The sequence below is a fragment of the Lepidochelys kempii genome, chromosome 6, assembly GCF_965140265.1.
Source record: "Lepidochelys kempii isolate rLepKem1 chromosome 6, rLepKem1.hap2, whole genome shotgun sequence".
Classification (NCBI taxonomy): Eukaryota; Metazoa; Chordata; order Testudines; family Cheloniidae; genus Lepidochelys; species Lepidochelys kempii.
In genome coordinates, this window is record NC_133261.1 from 49,514,695 (window position 1) to 49,530,257 (window position 15,563).

The following is a 15,563-nucleotide window of genomic DNA, read 5'->3' on the forward strand; positions in this document are numbered from 1 at the left end:
TGAACTGACATAAATCATTTAAACTTAAGTTTTTTAAGTACAATCAGAAACTCAAATTCCATATTTACACACTGCAGTAACAACAAATAACTTACTTACAAGTGACACAAATATATACATGCATTCTCAGCTGGAATATACCCACCACAGAAATTAATCCTGATAATCATATTAAGGAGATCTCATTAGAAATAGTACAAAAGAAAATGCCACTTAAGGAATGAAGTAATTTAAAATGTAATGCTATTTAATATAGGAATATATTATTGCTGGTTTAATACAGAAGTTATTTTCAGTTACAAATATCTCCTTACAGGCCTTCTGTTTTAATGGAAATGTTTTACAAAACTAAAAAGATAAAGCCCTCTGTGTAACAACAAAGCAGAATACAGGATAGTGAGTGCAACACTTGTACATCGCTTTACACATACTATCAATCCATAGCCTGTTATAAGAACTGAAGTATGTTAAAGAAAAACCATGTACCACACACAAAGAATGCAGCTCAACCCCTGAATGTATATGAAGGCAGGAAACTTTGGAAGTTCTATTTAAAAAAACCCCTAAAGCAGCAGCAAAAAGAGTTCTGAATCACTGTCCTTTCAGAACGTGGAGATGTAATTTACTTTTTATTTATGGGGCCCTAATCCAGAAGCACTTAAGCATGTGTCTGAACACTGTGCTTGATCAGAGCCCTGGTGAGCAAGGTAAGTGGCCACATGAGGAACTAACCTGGAAGGAAAACTGGGTTTAAAAATGGCATACACTAATTTGTATTTGACAAAACATTTTTAAAAATCTACTTTTGTGCCTTCACATTTAAACCTGCTTGTTATCTGATGGCACTGCTTAAGTTTAATCACAGGAAACCAGAATTCCATCTCCTGGTAGCCCTGTAATGTCCAAAAGATAAGAAGGCAAATCTTATAAACAAATATATGTTCTTTGTTATTAGCAATCACACAGAACAAGTTATTGTAGCTCTCTAACCACCTCAAAAATAAGTGAATAAGTGAAACTGAAGCTTACTAAAGGTAAATATTATTCAAAAGACATTTTAACATGCCGGCAAAATGTAATTTTGAAGTAATGAACAAAAGCTTTTCATACATTTTTACTCAACTAATAACTCTATTTAAAGGAATATTTGAATATAATGGATGAAGCTTGAAAATCCCAATCTCAATACTATCAACTATCACCCCAAAATTAAATATTATACTCAGAAATTATTCTCTAACCATGTAAACCTCAATTTCTGTCCTCTGATAGCCTTCAGAAGTAGTTCAAAATTACATTATCCCTTCCTAAGGGAAGCAAAACACCAACCCTATGTACACTTACATGTTAGTAGCAAAAGCATACGTATTTGCAGGATTGGGGACAAAATGTATGTGGCATTTCACTCCTTGAGTATAAAGGATATCAGGCAGGAACCAGACAAACCAGGTCATAGACACCCAAAAAATGGAACTTAGCATGAAAATTGCTGGTAAATATTTTAGGTTCTTGAGCCCCACAAATTGCCTGAAAGACATTATTAAAAACATCTATTTCTAAGCCATATCAATTCAGTCAAATATTTAAAAAGTTATTATAAAGGCTTTACCCATGTTCATTTTAAGTCTTCATTTAAACTGAATTATAAACTACTGCTCAAAAAGCTTGTGGCCTTCTATGGCATGCCACCTACAGTGCAGCTCTGTAAAGGAAATGTCCTGAAGAACACTGTGTTCCAATCTAATACAATGGCAAGAGAATTGGCTTCTTTATTGATGAATACCCTAACATTCGAGGTGTACCATCTATGCTAATTCCTACACAAGGGTAGTACCAATATCATTTCAACAGACACTGGTTTCAAGGTGTTGCAGTGGATCAGAGTTTGGGGGTGATGCTGGGGGGAGGAAGATTTCTCAAACACAATCCAGGATCTTATCCCCAAGGGGAAAAAGAGGTTGAAGCTAACGTACATTTTTGTAATTACTGTTAGAGTGTAAGATCAGCGTGTAGCAAGATCAGAACCTCAATATTTATGTTTAAATTTCTTTTTTTGTGTGTAATTCATTTAAAATGGAACAGGACGTCTGAACAATTCTTATCTACCACTTAGGCTTACTGTTACTGGGAGATTAAACAGTTTTTGCATTTGTAACTTTGTTACCTTCTGTAATTGTTTTGATAAACATTTAACCATGGGATTCTTTAAAACCAATACCAAAAAAACAAAACAAAACAAAACAAAAACCTTAGTAGGAAATAATTATTTTTAACCAGTTAATTTACTTACAGCTAAAATGAACTTATAAGACCCTCTGAAGGGAATACTGTATAAGAGACATATAAAAATAATTCTTATATAAATACATGCACAGAAAAGCTAAGTGCACAAACCTTGTAAGCAGACTTATCCCGAAAAATATGAAGAGAAGCAGACTTCCTTTCAAAAGCCAAGAATCGGAATTTAAGTCCATTATGTATCCTATAGCCCACATCAGTGTCAAGGAAGACAGCAACAGCAGGAAAAACTATCAAAATGATTACTGTTACAACACTATATCTAAAATATTACACAGAGTACAAAACAGCACTTGACACAGCAAATGCGATATCCAAAAAATAATGGGAGTTCAAAGGCAAAGAAAGAATTCCTTGAGGACAAACAAAACAAGCGGGAAAGCAATCTCAATACATTTTGCATTCAAGTTTTTCTCTACAACTTTAATCCATCTCTTCCTCAATCTTTTGGAGCAGAGTTAGAACAGACTATTTTTAACTTCTTAAACCAAATGCTTCAACTTCTATAGAATATTACTAAGTTTCAGAAGTTTCTCTTAAAAAATTATGCCATAGGAACTGTAAGTGTACTATTTCTCTAATAAATAGCAAAATACAAATTAAATTGCAACCATTCTTCAATTATAAAAACCTCCAGCTCTTTATTAACCACATTAGTTGAGAAAAGGTCTAACATCACACCCAATGAAAGGTATTAGAATTTCAACAAATATTAATTTCCTATTGCACATCTCAAAAAATTCTAATGCTACATTTAAAACCTGGTGTTTTTTTCCTATAGAAATTAAACCATTGCTGAACCTTAAAAAAAACTGAGAGATGGTTTTGCATCATCTTAAAAGGGTACTGAAGCAATTCCATTAGTTTTACCTCAATTAGCTTACTAGAATATGAGCCTAAGATTCTACCAAGTCTACCATGGATCTTGCTATGCATGTCTGATTTACTTTAAAACCATTTACATACTATGACTAAACAAAACCCCAAAATAGATACAGAAGAGTGCTGAACCATTATACAATATTCATACAAGAATAAGGACATAGGCCTAAATTTTCAAAAGCTGATAGGGATTTGAGGAGTTTCAATTTCTAGATGCCCAACTTTAGACGACTTAAAATCCTGACTCCTTCTAGATGACTTAAATTGGGCTCCTAGAAATTGAGGGCCTCCCCCTCAAAAGTCACTTGAAAATTTAGGCCTAAATGACGAACATAAACCCAGTACTCTTCTCAATGGCTTAAATGGAGGCAAGATTAGATCACATAAATCATCTACATTAATATATATGTAAAAATGTCCACTGCTGCAGTCCATGATTTGTTCCAATATGAAAGAAAATACCTCATATTTCGCTAACATCCTGAGTAACCTGGAGTTTTTTCTGATTCTCATTTTTTCTTCTTGAGTTAGCATATGAATAATCAAGCGATTTTGAATTTGGTGAGCAAGGTCAAGCGGTGTGTCTCCCTTTAAAAATAGAAATTAAAGTTTATTTTTCTAAATGTGTTGTACATTTAAATAACTACCGAGAAGTAACAGAAAACTGGAATTATTTGGTGGATGTTTATTTTTCAAACTAATTTAGGTTACCAGCGGCAGGTTAACTGCAGAGCCACAATAAAATTAAGTTAACCAAGTAGACAGTAGTTCTGGTTGCAAATGTTTTCAATGCTAACAAATCTGAATTATCAATTGTACTGTCTCTGAGGAGATGCAATAATCTGAAGTTCTAGCAAAGTCAAAGAAAAGAAATTTTACATTCCCAACCACAAGGGCAAGACAAAAAAAAAGTATAAATAAGGATGGTATTATAGGATTCTCACATGAAAATGAAAGAAGATATCATATGCTTCCCAGTGTGGGTAGGCAGACATGCACTAGTTCTGCTCAAGATAGCATGTGAAAAAGAGCAGTGTGGCCATCTTAAAAGGGGTTTGTGTTTTCAGAGGGAAGATGTCCAGCACTTTTGAAAATCAGGTCCCTTTAAGGGTCTCAGAGTGGACACTCAAAAAATCACTAGTCACTTTTGAAAATCTCTGCCTTAGTACCTATTCCTCACAATTTCCCTCTGAGGTAGGTATTATTATCCACATTCTATAGATCAGAAAAATGAGGCAGAAATATAAAGTGGCTTGCCTAGGATAAAAGGACATGGGTGTTTGTTGAAGTAACGTAGCCATGAATGTGTGTATTCAACCTCTGCACCACACAGAAACAAATCCCCATCTACATTTTAGAAAAACTGAATACGAATGCCAACTGTTATGGCTGTATTCAGATTCCCATTATAACGGACATCAAGGTCCCAATTACCTGAAACAGGATTAGACAGAGCCCTCAGATTGCTTTCTGAAGTAGTTTCACATTGTTGTACTACACAAAATGAAATGGAATTTAAAAAATTGTACCTTGACATTTTTGATGTCCAAATTAGATCTAGCATCCAGAAGTAGCTCTACAGCATTAACATTTCCTGCTGTAACTGCCCAATGCAATGCAGTATTCTTCTGAATTTTGTCTACAGCACTGAGAGAGGGATTAAACTTTAAAAGAAATCCGGTGGGTTCTGGTCTAGATGAAAATAAACAGGATATACAGACCAGTTAGCAAACAGAAGACAACTTAGATTAAACACATTTTTAAAACACTTTATAAACTAAATTAATCTTCACATCATCATGTGTCTATCCTCATTTTAGGGTGGGAACAAAGATGGATACAGTTGTTAGTGACCTGCCCAGGTTATGCAGCTAGTCAGTAACAGAATCAGGATTAGAATTCATGACTTCCCAGTAGTTATTTCTCCAAAATACGCCGCCACGTACTTCTCTCGTATGCAAATGTCAAAGCTTCATGTCCAGATTTCACAACCAGAGGAAGACCTCTGTATCAGGGGAGGCTAGAAATTGTAAACCACCCTTGAGATGTCAGGCTGAGTATTCCTCCACCATGTGTTGTTGTCTGCAATGCTGTCCCACAAGCACAGCATGGGGATGAAACCAAGTTAAGCCAGTGTACAGGTATGGCAACTCTGGACAAGCCAGAGAGTAGCCTTGTTGAGCCTGGTCCTGAATCTGCGGTCAAGTGGACAAGGAAGCAGATGCAGCAGTGGACTCTCAAATTTATTTAGTGTGTAAGTAAATTTCCCACCAATGCTTCCACTCTGCAAGGACATAGTTTTCTGCTCCCTGGTGGCATCATCTGTGTATGGAAAAAGGCCAGTCATTCTCTTGTCCAGAAGCAGGTGAGATGCTGTAGCAAAGGGGTGTTGAGTGTGACACCATGGATGATCTTTCCAGTCCCCAGGAGTGGGATTTCTGCCCTGAATATGAGCAGGCCTTTGAGTTGGCACTGTGCATTGTTTCCTATCTGAGGACAGGGCAATCAATCAGCTGGAGACGTATTCAGTTGGTTTCATGTGTCACAGCTCTCCAGGCAGAGCAAACAGTAATCACACCTTGTGGAAGGTCTGGTGGAGCTATGTGCACTAGCACATACAGTCTGGAGGTCAGAGTATAGTTCAAACAGCTAATAGCAGGAGTATCAACAACCTGACTGTGGTGGCTGCATGTTCGACAGGTATTCAGCTGGAGCAAACACCAGGGACAATAACGATGTAGAAAGGACTGAAGGATCTGCTCCCCAGGAGGTTTCCTAGAGTTTTCGGATCAAGGAGGTAGGGGAAGAGATCTTCATTTTTAGGTGTTGAAGAGGAGGCTGATATATCAAACCACTGTCAAGTTTTACTCCCAAGTATGTGACAAATGGATGGAATGCCTCACTGTTTGAATGCTGGTAAGTATGAGCTATATGTATAGCTTTCCAGAGTATCAAATTGATTTTGTACTAGCCTTGGGCTCTGCCTTTTTCCTACTGTGATCCCACTTTCACCTATTTTTCTGGATTCTGGGAGATGGTTTATAGGTGCTGACATTTGAAGACCACCAGTACTAATGCAGTCGCATTAGTGTAGAAAAGACTTAACAAATTTTTTTCTAGCATAGACAAGGCTCCACTGACTGTAGGAGTCTTCATAAATAAGAAATGAATACAGATTCATAGAGGTGCTCACACGTTGTATTTATGGACACACTACTTCCATGATACCTCAAAGCCCGCCCCCCACTTTTTTTTTTTTTTTTAAAAGGCTCTACCAATCAGCTGAAAGAATTTGTTCTGGGATGAAATTTTTGGCATTTGTAGCCTCTGATTAAAAGAGATGTATTTCATTATTCTAAAAAGCCTATGAGTTATCTTGGTGCAAGAGGATTGGTAACTTTTTAGTTATCCATTACTTACCCAATTACTTTCTGTGCTGACAGCATAAGAGGTGTTTGTCCGCTGAAATCTGTTGTGTCTACACTCTGAGTATGAAAAGATATTGAGATTATTAGATATAGAATTATTCGTAGATTTCAGAAAATAAAATATACTCTGCCAGATGCTCAGCTGGTGCAAACTGACATAATTCTACTAAAGTTAGTGAAAGCTAGGCCAATTTACACCAGCTGAGAACCTGGAACTCACTTTAGAAGGAATTCCTTTCCTCTTCCTTTCTCTCAATTCTTGTATGTAGTTTCTTTTAGTACAGGTAGGTAGATTCCAACAAGAATAATTAAAGAGAAAATTCTTTACTAGTTTTCTGCCTATGCCTATCTAATTCTATAAGTTAAAATAGCTTTACCACATCAGTATATTTTGGAAGGGAAAAAGAGATTATTTTTTCCCTTTTATCAGGAGAGGTTGGGGGAGGGGGGAAGGAGGTGAACTAGTAATCAGTATACAAAAGGAAGTCAGCTATAGCAAATAAGGAAATAACCAATTTTCTACCTCTTGTTCACTGATCTCTTTCCCTGTGCTATTTTCTCCCTTCTCACACACAGGTAGGCCTACCAGAATTACACATTCACAATTTGAAAGCTAGAATTAAGGTTCATGTACAAAAATGAAGTATAATGTAGATTGAATCAAAGGGATTTTTTTTAATTGCTAGAAGATTCCCATAGCAATTGAGGTAGCAGAAGAGTCTTCTTAAGCATGTTTGTGGCATATACCATCTATACCTAGACTCCACAGGTTACAATTATTTTACTACAATGGGCTCTAGAATAGAGAGAAAATGTTTATCAAACTGTATAATCTTATTGCAAAATATTATCTAAGCAAAGGGTCCAATACTGCAAGCACTTATACACATGCCTAATTTTACTCACAAGATTAAACATATTAACTTCAGTGTGACTACTCACACGAGCTAAGTTACACACATTTAAGGGCTTGCAGGATTGGGACCAAAGTTTTCTAGGCAGTCCTGCATGACACAGCTGGTCTGATCACAATGTTATCCAGCAAAAAAAATTCTCTGACACACATTACACTGTCTCATTTCTACCTTTAAATTTAGCTTGCCACAGGTGTCTAATGGCGAAGTTTTAAAAAGAGTTGAGAGATGACGAAAAATACAGAGTCAGGTTGATCATGTGTTTTGTGAGCTTCAAATAACAGACTGTTACACAGAGTTCCAGTTATTAACTGAATAATGAAATACTATCTTCTAGGATGTGTTTCAGGAATATATGGTCAGTTATTGCACTTAAAAGCCAGTTATTCATATTGCACTATAGGTTTGCGTAATACTGGACAGGATTGCTAATTTATTTTTACTTCTAAAAAGACAGGAAGAGGTAAAAAAGCAGGAAAGGCATTACTGTGTATCTCTTTGAACTTGTGGCATAGTGAATATTTGCTTAAAAACTGCTTGTCAATAAAGTTTTTTTTTCATTTAAAAAACAAAAACCAATATCGATAAAATGTATTAGCAAAAGACAACTAGACAGGAAACAACATTTGGGATATCTGCTGCATAACTAAAACATACCTGGCCTTTTGATATGAGATAAGCTATTATGGGCATATGCTGAAAGACCACTGCTAAGTGAATGCTGCTGTACCCTTCACCATCAATAAGAGTGGGATCTGCTCCACAATTTAACAACAGTATTACCATAGATAAATGCCCTTGCCTGAAAAGAAATACAAAATCTTTTTCAGAACTCTTTAACATGTAGACACAACAAGAAGTTATGAAAGACCTCTATTCAAATTCATACTAAAAGAATCTTTGAGACTGACAGACTGACTATCCAATAACGTGGAAAACCCCAGGGAAAGCTTTAAAGAAACTTGTTAAGTTTAATTGAGACAATGTTCTAAAAGTATTTTTAACCAATGATTAAAATTAACCTTTGGAACAGTGCTGAATATTTACTTTGCTGTCTGTGTGGAAAATGCTGGCATTTCAATTAATATTGTTAATAAAAGTGAATTAAAACAACCCTTTTATATGAATACAATGTATAAGTCACTCCAATAAGTCTATATCTTTTGCTTACACAATCATTGATACTTTATTCTCATTCATTTGTACTTAACGCATCTATGGAACATTTCAATTTGGTTATTTAAACCAGAATCATATCTCTGGATATGGGAAATCTAACTTTTGACCACAAGTTTGAGCTACTATAAATTGTACTAAGGGCTAGTCTAATATAATTTGAAAGTTATTTCAGATTAAGGTAGGATATGAATTTAAAGTGAAACAGCTATTCAGGAATAGCTCCCGGTTTTGACACATTTATTTCAAAATGGATTAAGCTAAACCAGCAAAAGATACTCTTATTCCAGAATGAGTATCCACACAGAGAGCTATTTCAGTTAATTTTCCTGTGTAGACAAGCACTCCATTTCCTTTCCTGACCAGCTTACTGAAGTCCTGTCTTGATGGGCAAAAAGGGTACGTTCTTATATTATGTTAAACCCAACTGATTTAGCTAACAATAACTCACACATTTTTAGAAGTCTGGTATAGACACAGCACAGTGCCTTTAATACGTGCTAAATTGGTCAAGTTCAAGCCTGGGCTACTCCCTTAAATCCAGCTAACACATTTGAAACAGTATTAGTTAGCCATGTTGCATCCTGGGTGGTCTTGGCTATAACTTGGCCAGCTAACTTGCTTTCAGAAGCATTGGCCTGTGTCTTAACAGGCATTCCTTAAGAGGAATTTTCAGTCATATTATTAAGATAATAGGAATTAAAAAATCCTTTTTGCCTGTTAGCCTGTTACCTCAGACACAAGTTCTGAATATTAAGTATTGCTCCATCCATAGCATAGGCCCAAAACATGGATGTACATGATTAAAATACGTAACTAAATAGTAACTTATTTTTCAAGCTCCACAACGGTATGAACCTGGGTATCTGACAACAGGTTTGAGTGCTAATATACACATACAAGCTACAAACTCTTTGTTCCTAAATAAAAGAAATGCAGAACTAACCAGGATGAAGATACTAACTAATAAACAAACAGCAGACGTATTGTATTATTTAATATCGACAGAAGTATAACTGGCATCTATAAGTACCATACCTAATGGCCCAGTGAAGTGGAGTTGAATTTAAATCTCCACCTAGTTGATCCACTACTGCACCTTTGGAAATATAAAACCTGTGTAACAGCAATAAAATAAAATGGTTGAGTAAATAAGAGATACATGAAAAACTAATACCTAGAGAACAGACTGCCCTATTAATGATTATTGTTGTAATAATGATACTTTCACTGGACAGGCAAACACACAGATACTTTTACTGTAACAACTGCTGTTTGGAAAAAGATGCTGCATTTAAAGAAATACAGTAATTAGCAATGCACTTATGACATCAAGCACTACACTACTGAAATTTGTATGCTATGCAATTTATTAGCTCCACACTAACTAGACCTCCTTCCCCCGATTAAAATCTGCCCTGCGCGTTCTTGATAGTGAAATCAAGCAAATGCTTAAGTATTTGCTGGATTGGATCCTTAGGTTTCAGTCCTTCACGCTGCTTCATGTGAGTGGACTCCCACATTTGTGCTAAGCCCCACTGAAGTCAACGGCTGTTCGTCTGCATGGATTTCATCTTTTAGGGCTTGTCTACATGGCGTGTTAGTGCAGACCCGAGATGTGTACATTCTAACGTACACCAGCATGTCATGCATTAACTGGCTCAGGTTGACACTGCTGGTACGCACTAAAAGTTCCCTAGAGTGCACTGATGTAGTCCTGATTCAAACAAACAGGACTATGTTAACTGCAGAAGGGAATTTTTAGTGCACATCAACAGGGTTCACATTGGTCAGTTAGTGCGCAATATGCTGGTGTGCACTAGAATTTACACCCTCGCTGGTACGTCCTTATGCACCACGTAGCCAAGCCCTTAGAGATAGCAAAAGGATAGAAATATATGTATTTAAAATTGCATATCATGGGTTAAATCCTGCAAGGCACTGAGCACCCTCCATTTCTATGGACTTCAGCAGCATTGGACCCCAAGATGTGAAATCTGTGTTGAAAGTTGAGCGGTAATTCTCTATTTTACTATTTAGAAAGAATTGGTTTCAATTGGCCTCTTTCTCTGCTATTCCAGGGAAGCACCTAGAAGTTCCAGAAAGTAAGAACTCCTATCTGAAATAGCTATTGACAGATAAAAATTTGGAGATGTTCATTTCAAATAAAGATTTTAAAATTTTATTTTGCACCTGAAACCTGGGTGTTCAGAAACATACTGGATTTCATGTATTTCACAAATTCACATTAAAAGAAAGTGAATAGTAATACTATACCATTTCAGTGGCATAACCTATGCAGACTGGATATAGGTAGGTGTATTTTATATTATTAAAACAGTATATGCTATTGGTTTCACTTGTTATGAAATATAACAGAAGAGAACATGAAAGACAAGAAAAATATACTGCCTAAGTTATTTATTTACAACTATATGATCATTTGGACACAGACACTACAGCTTACTTTACAAGATCCAGTCTGTTGTTTATTGCTGCCCAATGAAGAAGTGTCACATTTTCTTTGTCTGGTTGTCTGACATCATATCCTGCTTCCACCAATTCCTTGCACCGCTCCAATATGCCATATCTCAGGTAAGAAAAATATTCAGTTTTAGTTGTGATTCTTTAGTATTTTCTAATTTAAAGGTTTTCACATATTCAAAAAATAATAATAAATAATAATAATAAAAATCTCCCATTAAGGGCCTGATCCAGCAGTTCCTACTCAGGCAAAATTTCCAGTTGTGTTCAGTAGAAATCTTTCCTGAGCAAGGGTAGGTGCTGGACTGAACCTTAAATTAGTTGACACACACAACCTTACACCAACTGAAACTGATCTGGTTTAGCTACAGCTATTTTTATATTGCTTATGATTAAAAAACATTGTAGAGCATGGTTTTACAGTTCATTTTCTGATATTATTTAACGGGGTTGGGGGGGAATCATATATTCTGATCTGTTAAGAAATAAATATTACAAATAGCTTTAAATTTAAACAATGTTCACAAATTCCCTTATTTAATATAGCATAGAATACACAACTGACTTACTGTGTAGCTTTGACAATATCACAGCTACTGTAGTCCTCCACAAGTGGAAATGCTGCTTGTATTTTTGATTGATCTTTATGGATGCTATGCCAATTCTGTGCTTGAGGTTGATGGGGGCCATGGCTGTGATGTTTACACTGTGGGTTAACAATGAAAATATTTATCAATAAATATTATTTCAATTCAACACTCTTTGGGGAAGGGTCTGTCTCTTATCTAAGTAGAAAGCACCCAACACACCAGGGGGTGAGGGGAACACTATGTCAATATAAACACATAAATAAATTTAAAAAGACATCACTAATGTTCATCAATTAAGACATTAATTCTGCATTTCTTGGGTGTCCAAAGCTCTCAATGGAGCCAATAACATTTTGGAGTGAGTAGCACCACACAAAGAATACAGTTTCAGGTACTCTGGGTTCAAATCTACAGGGCACTCAGCACCTTGCAAGATTATGTCTAAGCAAAAAAAGAGATTTGTTTATAATAAAGCTACTCTATAACAATGGTTTCAAAGTTTATACAAACAGGGTATAACTTTGTGTTGTCATGCACAAGAACCAATCAACAAACATGCAAAAACACAGTTATAAAAATATTATAATATATTGTACTCATTTCCTAATGAAAGTGACAAGTATATTTATTTATTCATTTCCCTTCCTAAAACCTTTTGTGAAAATCAGTTGCTGTTTTTTCTTCCAAAGAAGATTGTATTTCCATAATTGGAGAATATTCCTGCACAAACAGGCTAAGATTTTGAAACTTAGGTGCCTCCACTTAGGCAGTTAAATACATATTTAGGCACCTAAATAACAGTGACCTGATTTCCACAGCTGCTGAGCACCTGTAGGACCCTGAAAATTGGATCACTTTAATTTTGGTGTGTAAACATTTAGTTGTTTGAAAATATGGTTAAATCTGCTTCAAGAAGGAAAAAGTTATTATTCACAGCATGATCTGTTTGTCAGTCCTCAGTGAGTAAGGGGTTGCTAACCCACAATACTTTTCATTACAACTGTCCATCTTTGGGATTGGCTAGGATGATATTTTTCATTAGCTGTACAATATTTTGTTTCCAGGTGCATCCCTACTCTCATCCATCTTCACGCTGCTCCAAGATAACACACACATTCCAAACTCCTGTGAACTTCCCTGCAAGGACTGAGGCCACTTGTTGGTTCTCTCAGCCTTTTACCTGAACTACTGAGTGAAATGGGGGGGGGGGGGGGAGGGAGGGGAAGAGGCTGGGACGGAAAACAAAAAAAAGCTTCCAGAAAGGCAAGGGGCGGGGAGCAACACGGAACACACCATCGCTACCTCCTCTCCAACTGACCACCAGCACATCCAGAATAGTGCTAGGGCCGATGTGCCGTGACTGTATTCAGGAGGTGGGTACAAAGCAGTACCGGGACAGGCAGACAGGTGCCTGTCTCTCGTGAACCCTCATTCCGGCCGGGAAAGGGACAGCAGATCGGCCTGCCCCCTCACTCACGGCTGACATGAGCCCCCCAGCGCTGTCCGTACCGAGGGGAACCAAAGCCTCGGGGCTGGGGGGGGGGAACCAAGCCAGCACCTCCCCCGCCCCCGGTGGGGTGGGAACGGGGAGGGGAAGGGCCTCCACTCCCCAGCGGCACCGCGCGCCCATCCCGCGGACCCCCAGGCCGCTCCAAGGCCTCTCCTCCATCCCCGGCCACCCCTTCGCGCCACAGCGGCTCCTCTCCGTAGCCGAGCCAGTGTGGAGACCCCGCCCCTCACCGCAGGGCCGGCCCCGCCGCCGCCGCCCTCCATGCCGGCTGCTCAGGACACGGGCCAGGACTCTCCGTGCCCCCGGCCGCCTCCAGCTTCCGGCTCCCGCTTCCTGGTTACCGGCCGGTCCCGCGGCGCAGCCAATCACGGGAGGAGTTTCCCTGGGGTGGGCGGGGCTGGGAGCTGTCCCTGTGTGGGCGGGGCCTGAAGCGCGGTCACTGTCCCCACGCACGGGCGGTGCGGTCGGTCATGGGGCCCGGGTTGCCCCGCTATGTTCGTGGAAGCCAGATGTCAGACCCCCCTCATGCGTGGCACCCACAAGTCAAAACCCACAGCAAGCTCAGGGCCCACCCAGACATAACCCCAGCCCCACACCTGGCATCCTCATGTCGCCCCTCACCCTTGGGGTGCCCACATGTCACGTTCCCAGGACAACCATGTATATTCTCCGAGGTGTGGCTCCCCCACGTCATCCCTGTCATGTGGTTCTCCGGTGTCACCCACGTAGCAGAATGTCTGTTGTGCCACATATGACTTGCCTCACAATGTCAGCACACCCCATTAAAGTATCATGTCTCGTCTACAACATCACCCCATCACATAAATATTTCCCACGCATAGTATTGGTACACCATCACGACGATGCAGAGCACAGTGAAAAGTTTCATCCAGGCTTCACATTGTATTGGAATGTTGAACAGTTCCATCCAAAGGTTGTTATGGCCCTAATCCATATAAAAAAATTTAACAAACTGTCACAAAGTTATGTTACTTTGAAACATCATCATGCCACAACACGCTACAGTGTTCTCAAGTTGCATGGCAATGGCATCATGCTGCAGAGGAAGACACCATGATGAAGCCACATCAATGTATTGTGTGAGGTCAGTATTCCTTTACACTATGACAATACAATGGAATTACATATGTTATCACGCATACAAGGGCTGTTGCATGATGAAGATGCATCAAAATATGATCCTGTCACATCTGTACATCACAACACAGCAGCTCAAAGTTGAAAGGTGGTGTCATTTGATGACTCCAGAATTATTCTGGGATTATGTTTGCAGCTCATAGGATTGCCTGTGTAAAATCAGGACAATCCCTGAAAAGGGAGGCTCAGTGAATGTGCATTATGTTTTAAATTAATTGCATTTACTGAATTTTATCATTATTATTAACATATTGTACTTTGATATAATCTTTTATCCAAAGATCTGAAATTGCATTATAAATAATTAATTGTGCTTCACAGTTTTCCTATTTATTATTCTCATTTTTCAAATGAGGAAACAGGCACAGGGAATTCAATCGCTTTCCCAAAATCACATAGTGAGTTAGTGACAGCGCTAGGATCAGAACGCAGGAGTCCTGGCTTTCCTTCTACTGAAGAAAACACCAGACCAACTAGCATCAGAAATATAAGTGACAGGGTTCAACAAAACACATAGTATATTGGCAAATGTAGGGTCAAAATGACAACGCAAGCTATTGATAATATTTTAACAGAGAAATGAAAAAAGATGTCAAAGTCTAAGTTGAACACTTATCAGAATATCACCACTATGAAATGTCTTAGATGTATGTGTGTCTGGCTGTACAACAGTTTATGCTATGCAGTGTGACATTTCTGTCTGTGAATGGCTAACAGAGTCTCTTTTTCTTAAAGTATGTCTTTGTGATTTTGAAAAACTACATTTGTATTATGGATAGCTAATATTTTACTGGTCAGTGTCATGACAATCAGCCTGTTGGTCATAAGTTATTCATAAGACACAAATGTAAAAGTCACTACTGTGGGTCCACACTCACCAGTCACTGCTGCTAGAATGTTCTTCTATATGCTAATTATGTTAGTAAGGGGAATTAATCTGATTTATTTGAGAAATTCTTAGAGGTGAAAAGCCAGATAAAATTTTTGAATCTGACTTTCAGATGAAGCTAAATGGCATATTGTAATGCATCTAGCAAACAACATTGCAAACCACAGAAAAATTAGTAAAAGTGAGAATAAATCCATTCCTGAGTTGGGATATTATTGTAATGTTTAGAACCAG

The 15,563-nt window shown here is 38.1% G+C and overlaps 1 protein-coding gene across 1 annotated transcript in view; it reads right to left on the minus strand.

Annotated features, from left to right (window-relative positions):
- The window catches only part of ZDHHC13 (zDHHC palmitoyltransferase 13), a 25,380-nt gene extending 11,758 nt beyond the window's left edge, over positions 1-13,622 (minus strand). The window contains exons 1-10 of the mRNA XM_073347857.1: positions 13,513-13,622; positions 11,752-11,888; positions 11,166-11,288; positions 9,737-9,814; positions 8,180-8,324; positions 6,601-6,665; positions 4,710-4,872; positions 3,643-3,768; positions 2,395-2,528; positions 1,427-1,527 (exon numbers count right to left, since the gene is read on the minus strand). Coding sequence (XP_073203958.1) covers positions 1,427-1,527; positions 2,395-2,528; positions 3,643-3,768; positions 4,710-4,872; positions 6,601-6,665; positions 8,180-8,324; positions 9,737-9,814; positions 11,166-11,288; positions 11,752-11,888; positions 13,513-13,545 — 1,105 coding nt within the window. The 5' untranslated portion in view covers positions 13,546-13,622. The remainder of the gene's footprint in view (positions 1-1,426; positions 1,528-2,394; positions 2,529-3,642; positions 3,769-4,709; positions 4,873-6,600; positions 6,666-8,179; positions 8,325-9,736; positions 9,815-11,165; positions 11,289-11,751; positions 11,889-13,512) is intronic.
- Between the last annotated feature and the right edge of the window lie 1,941 nt (positions 13,623-15,563).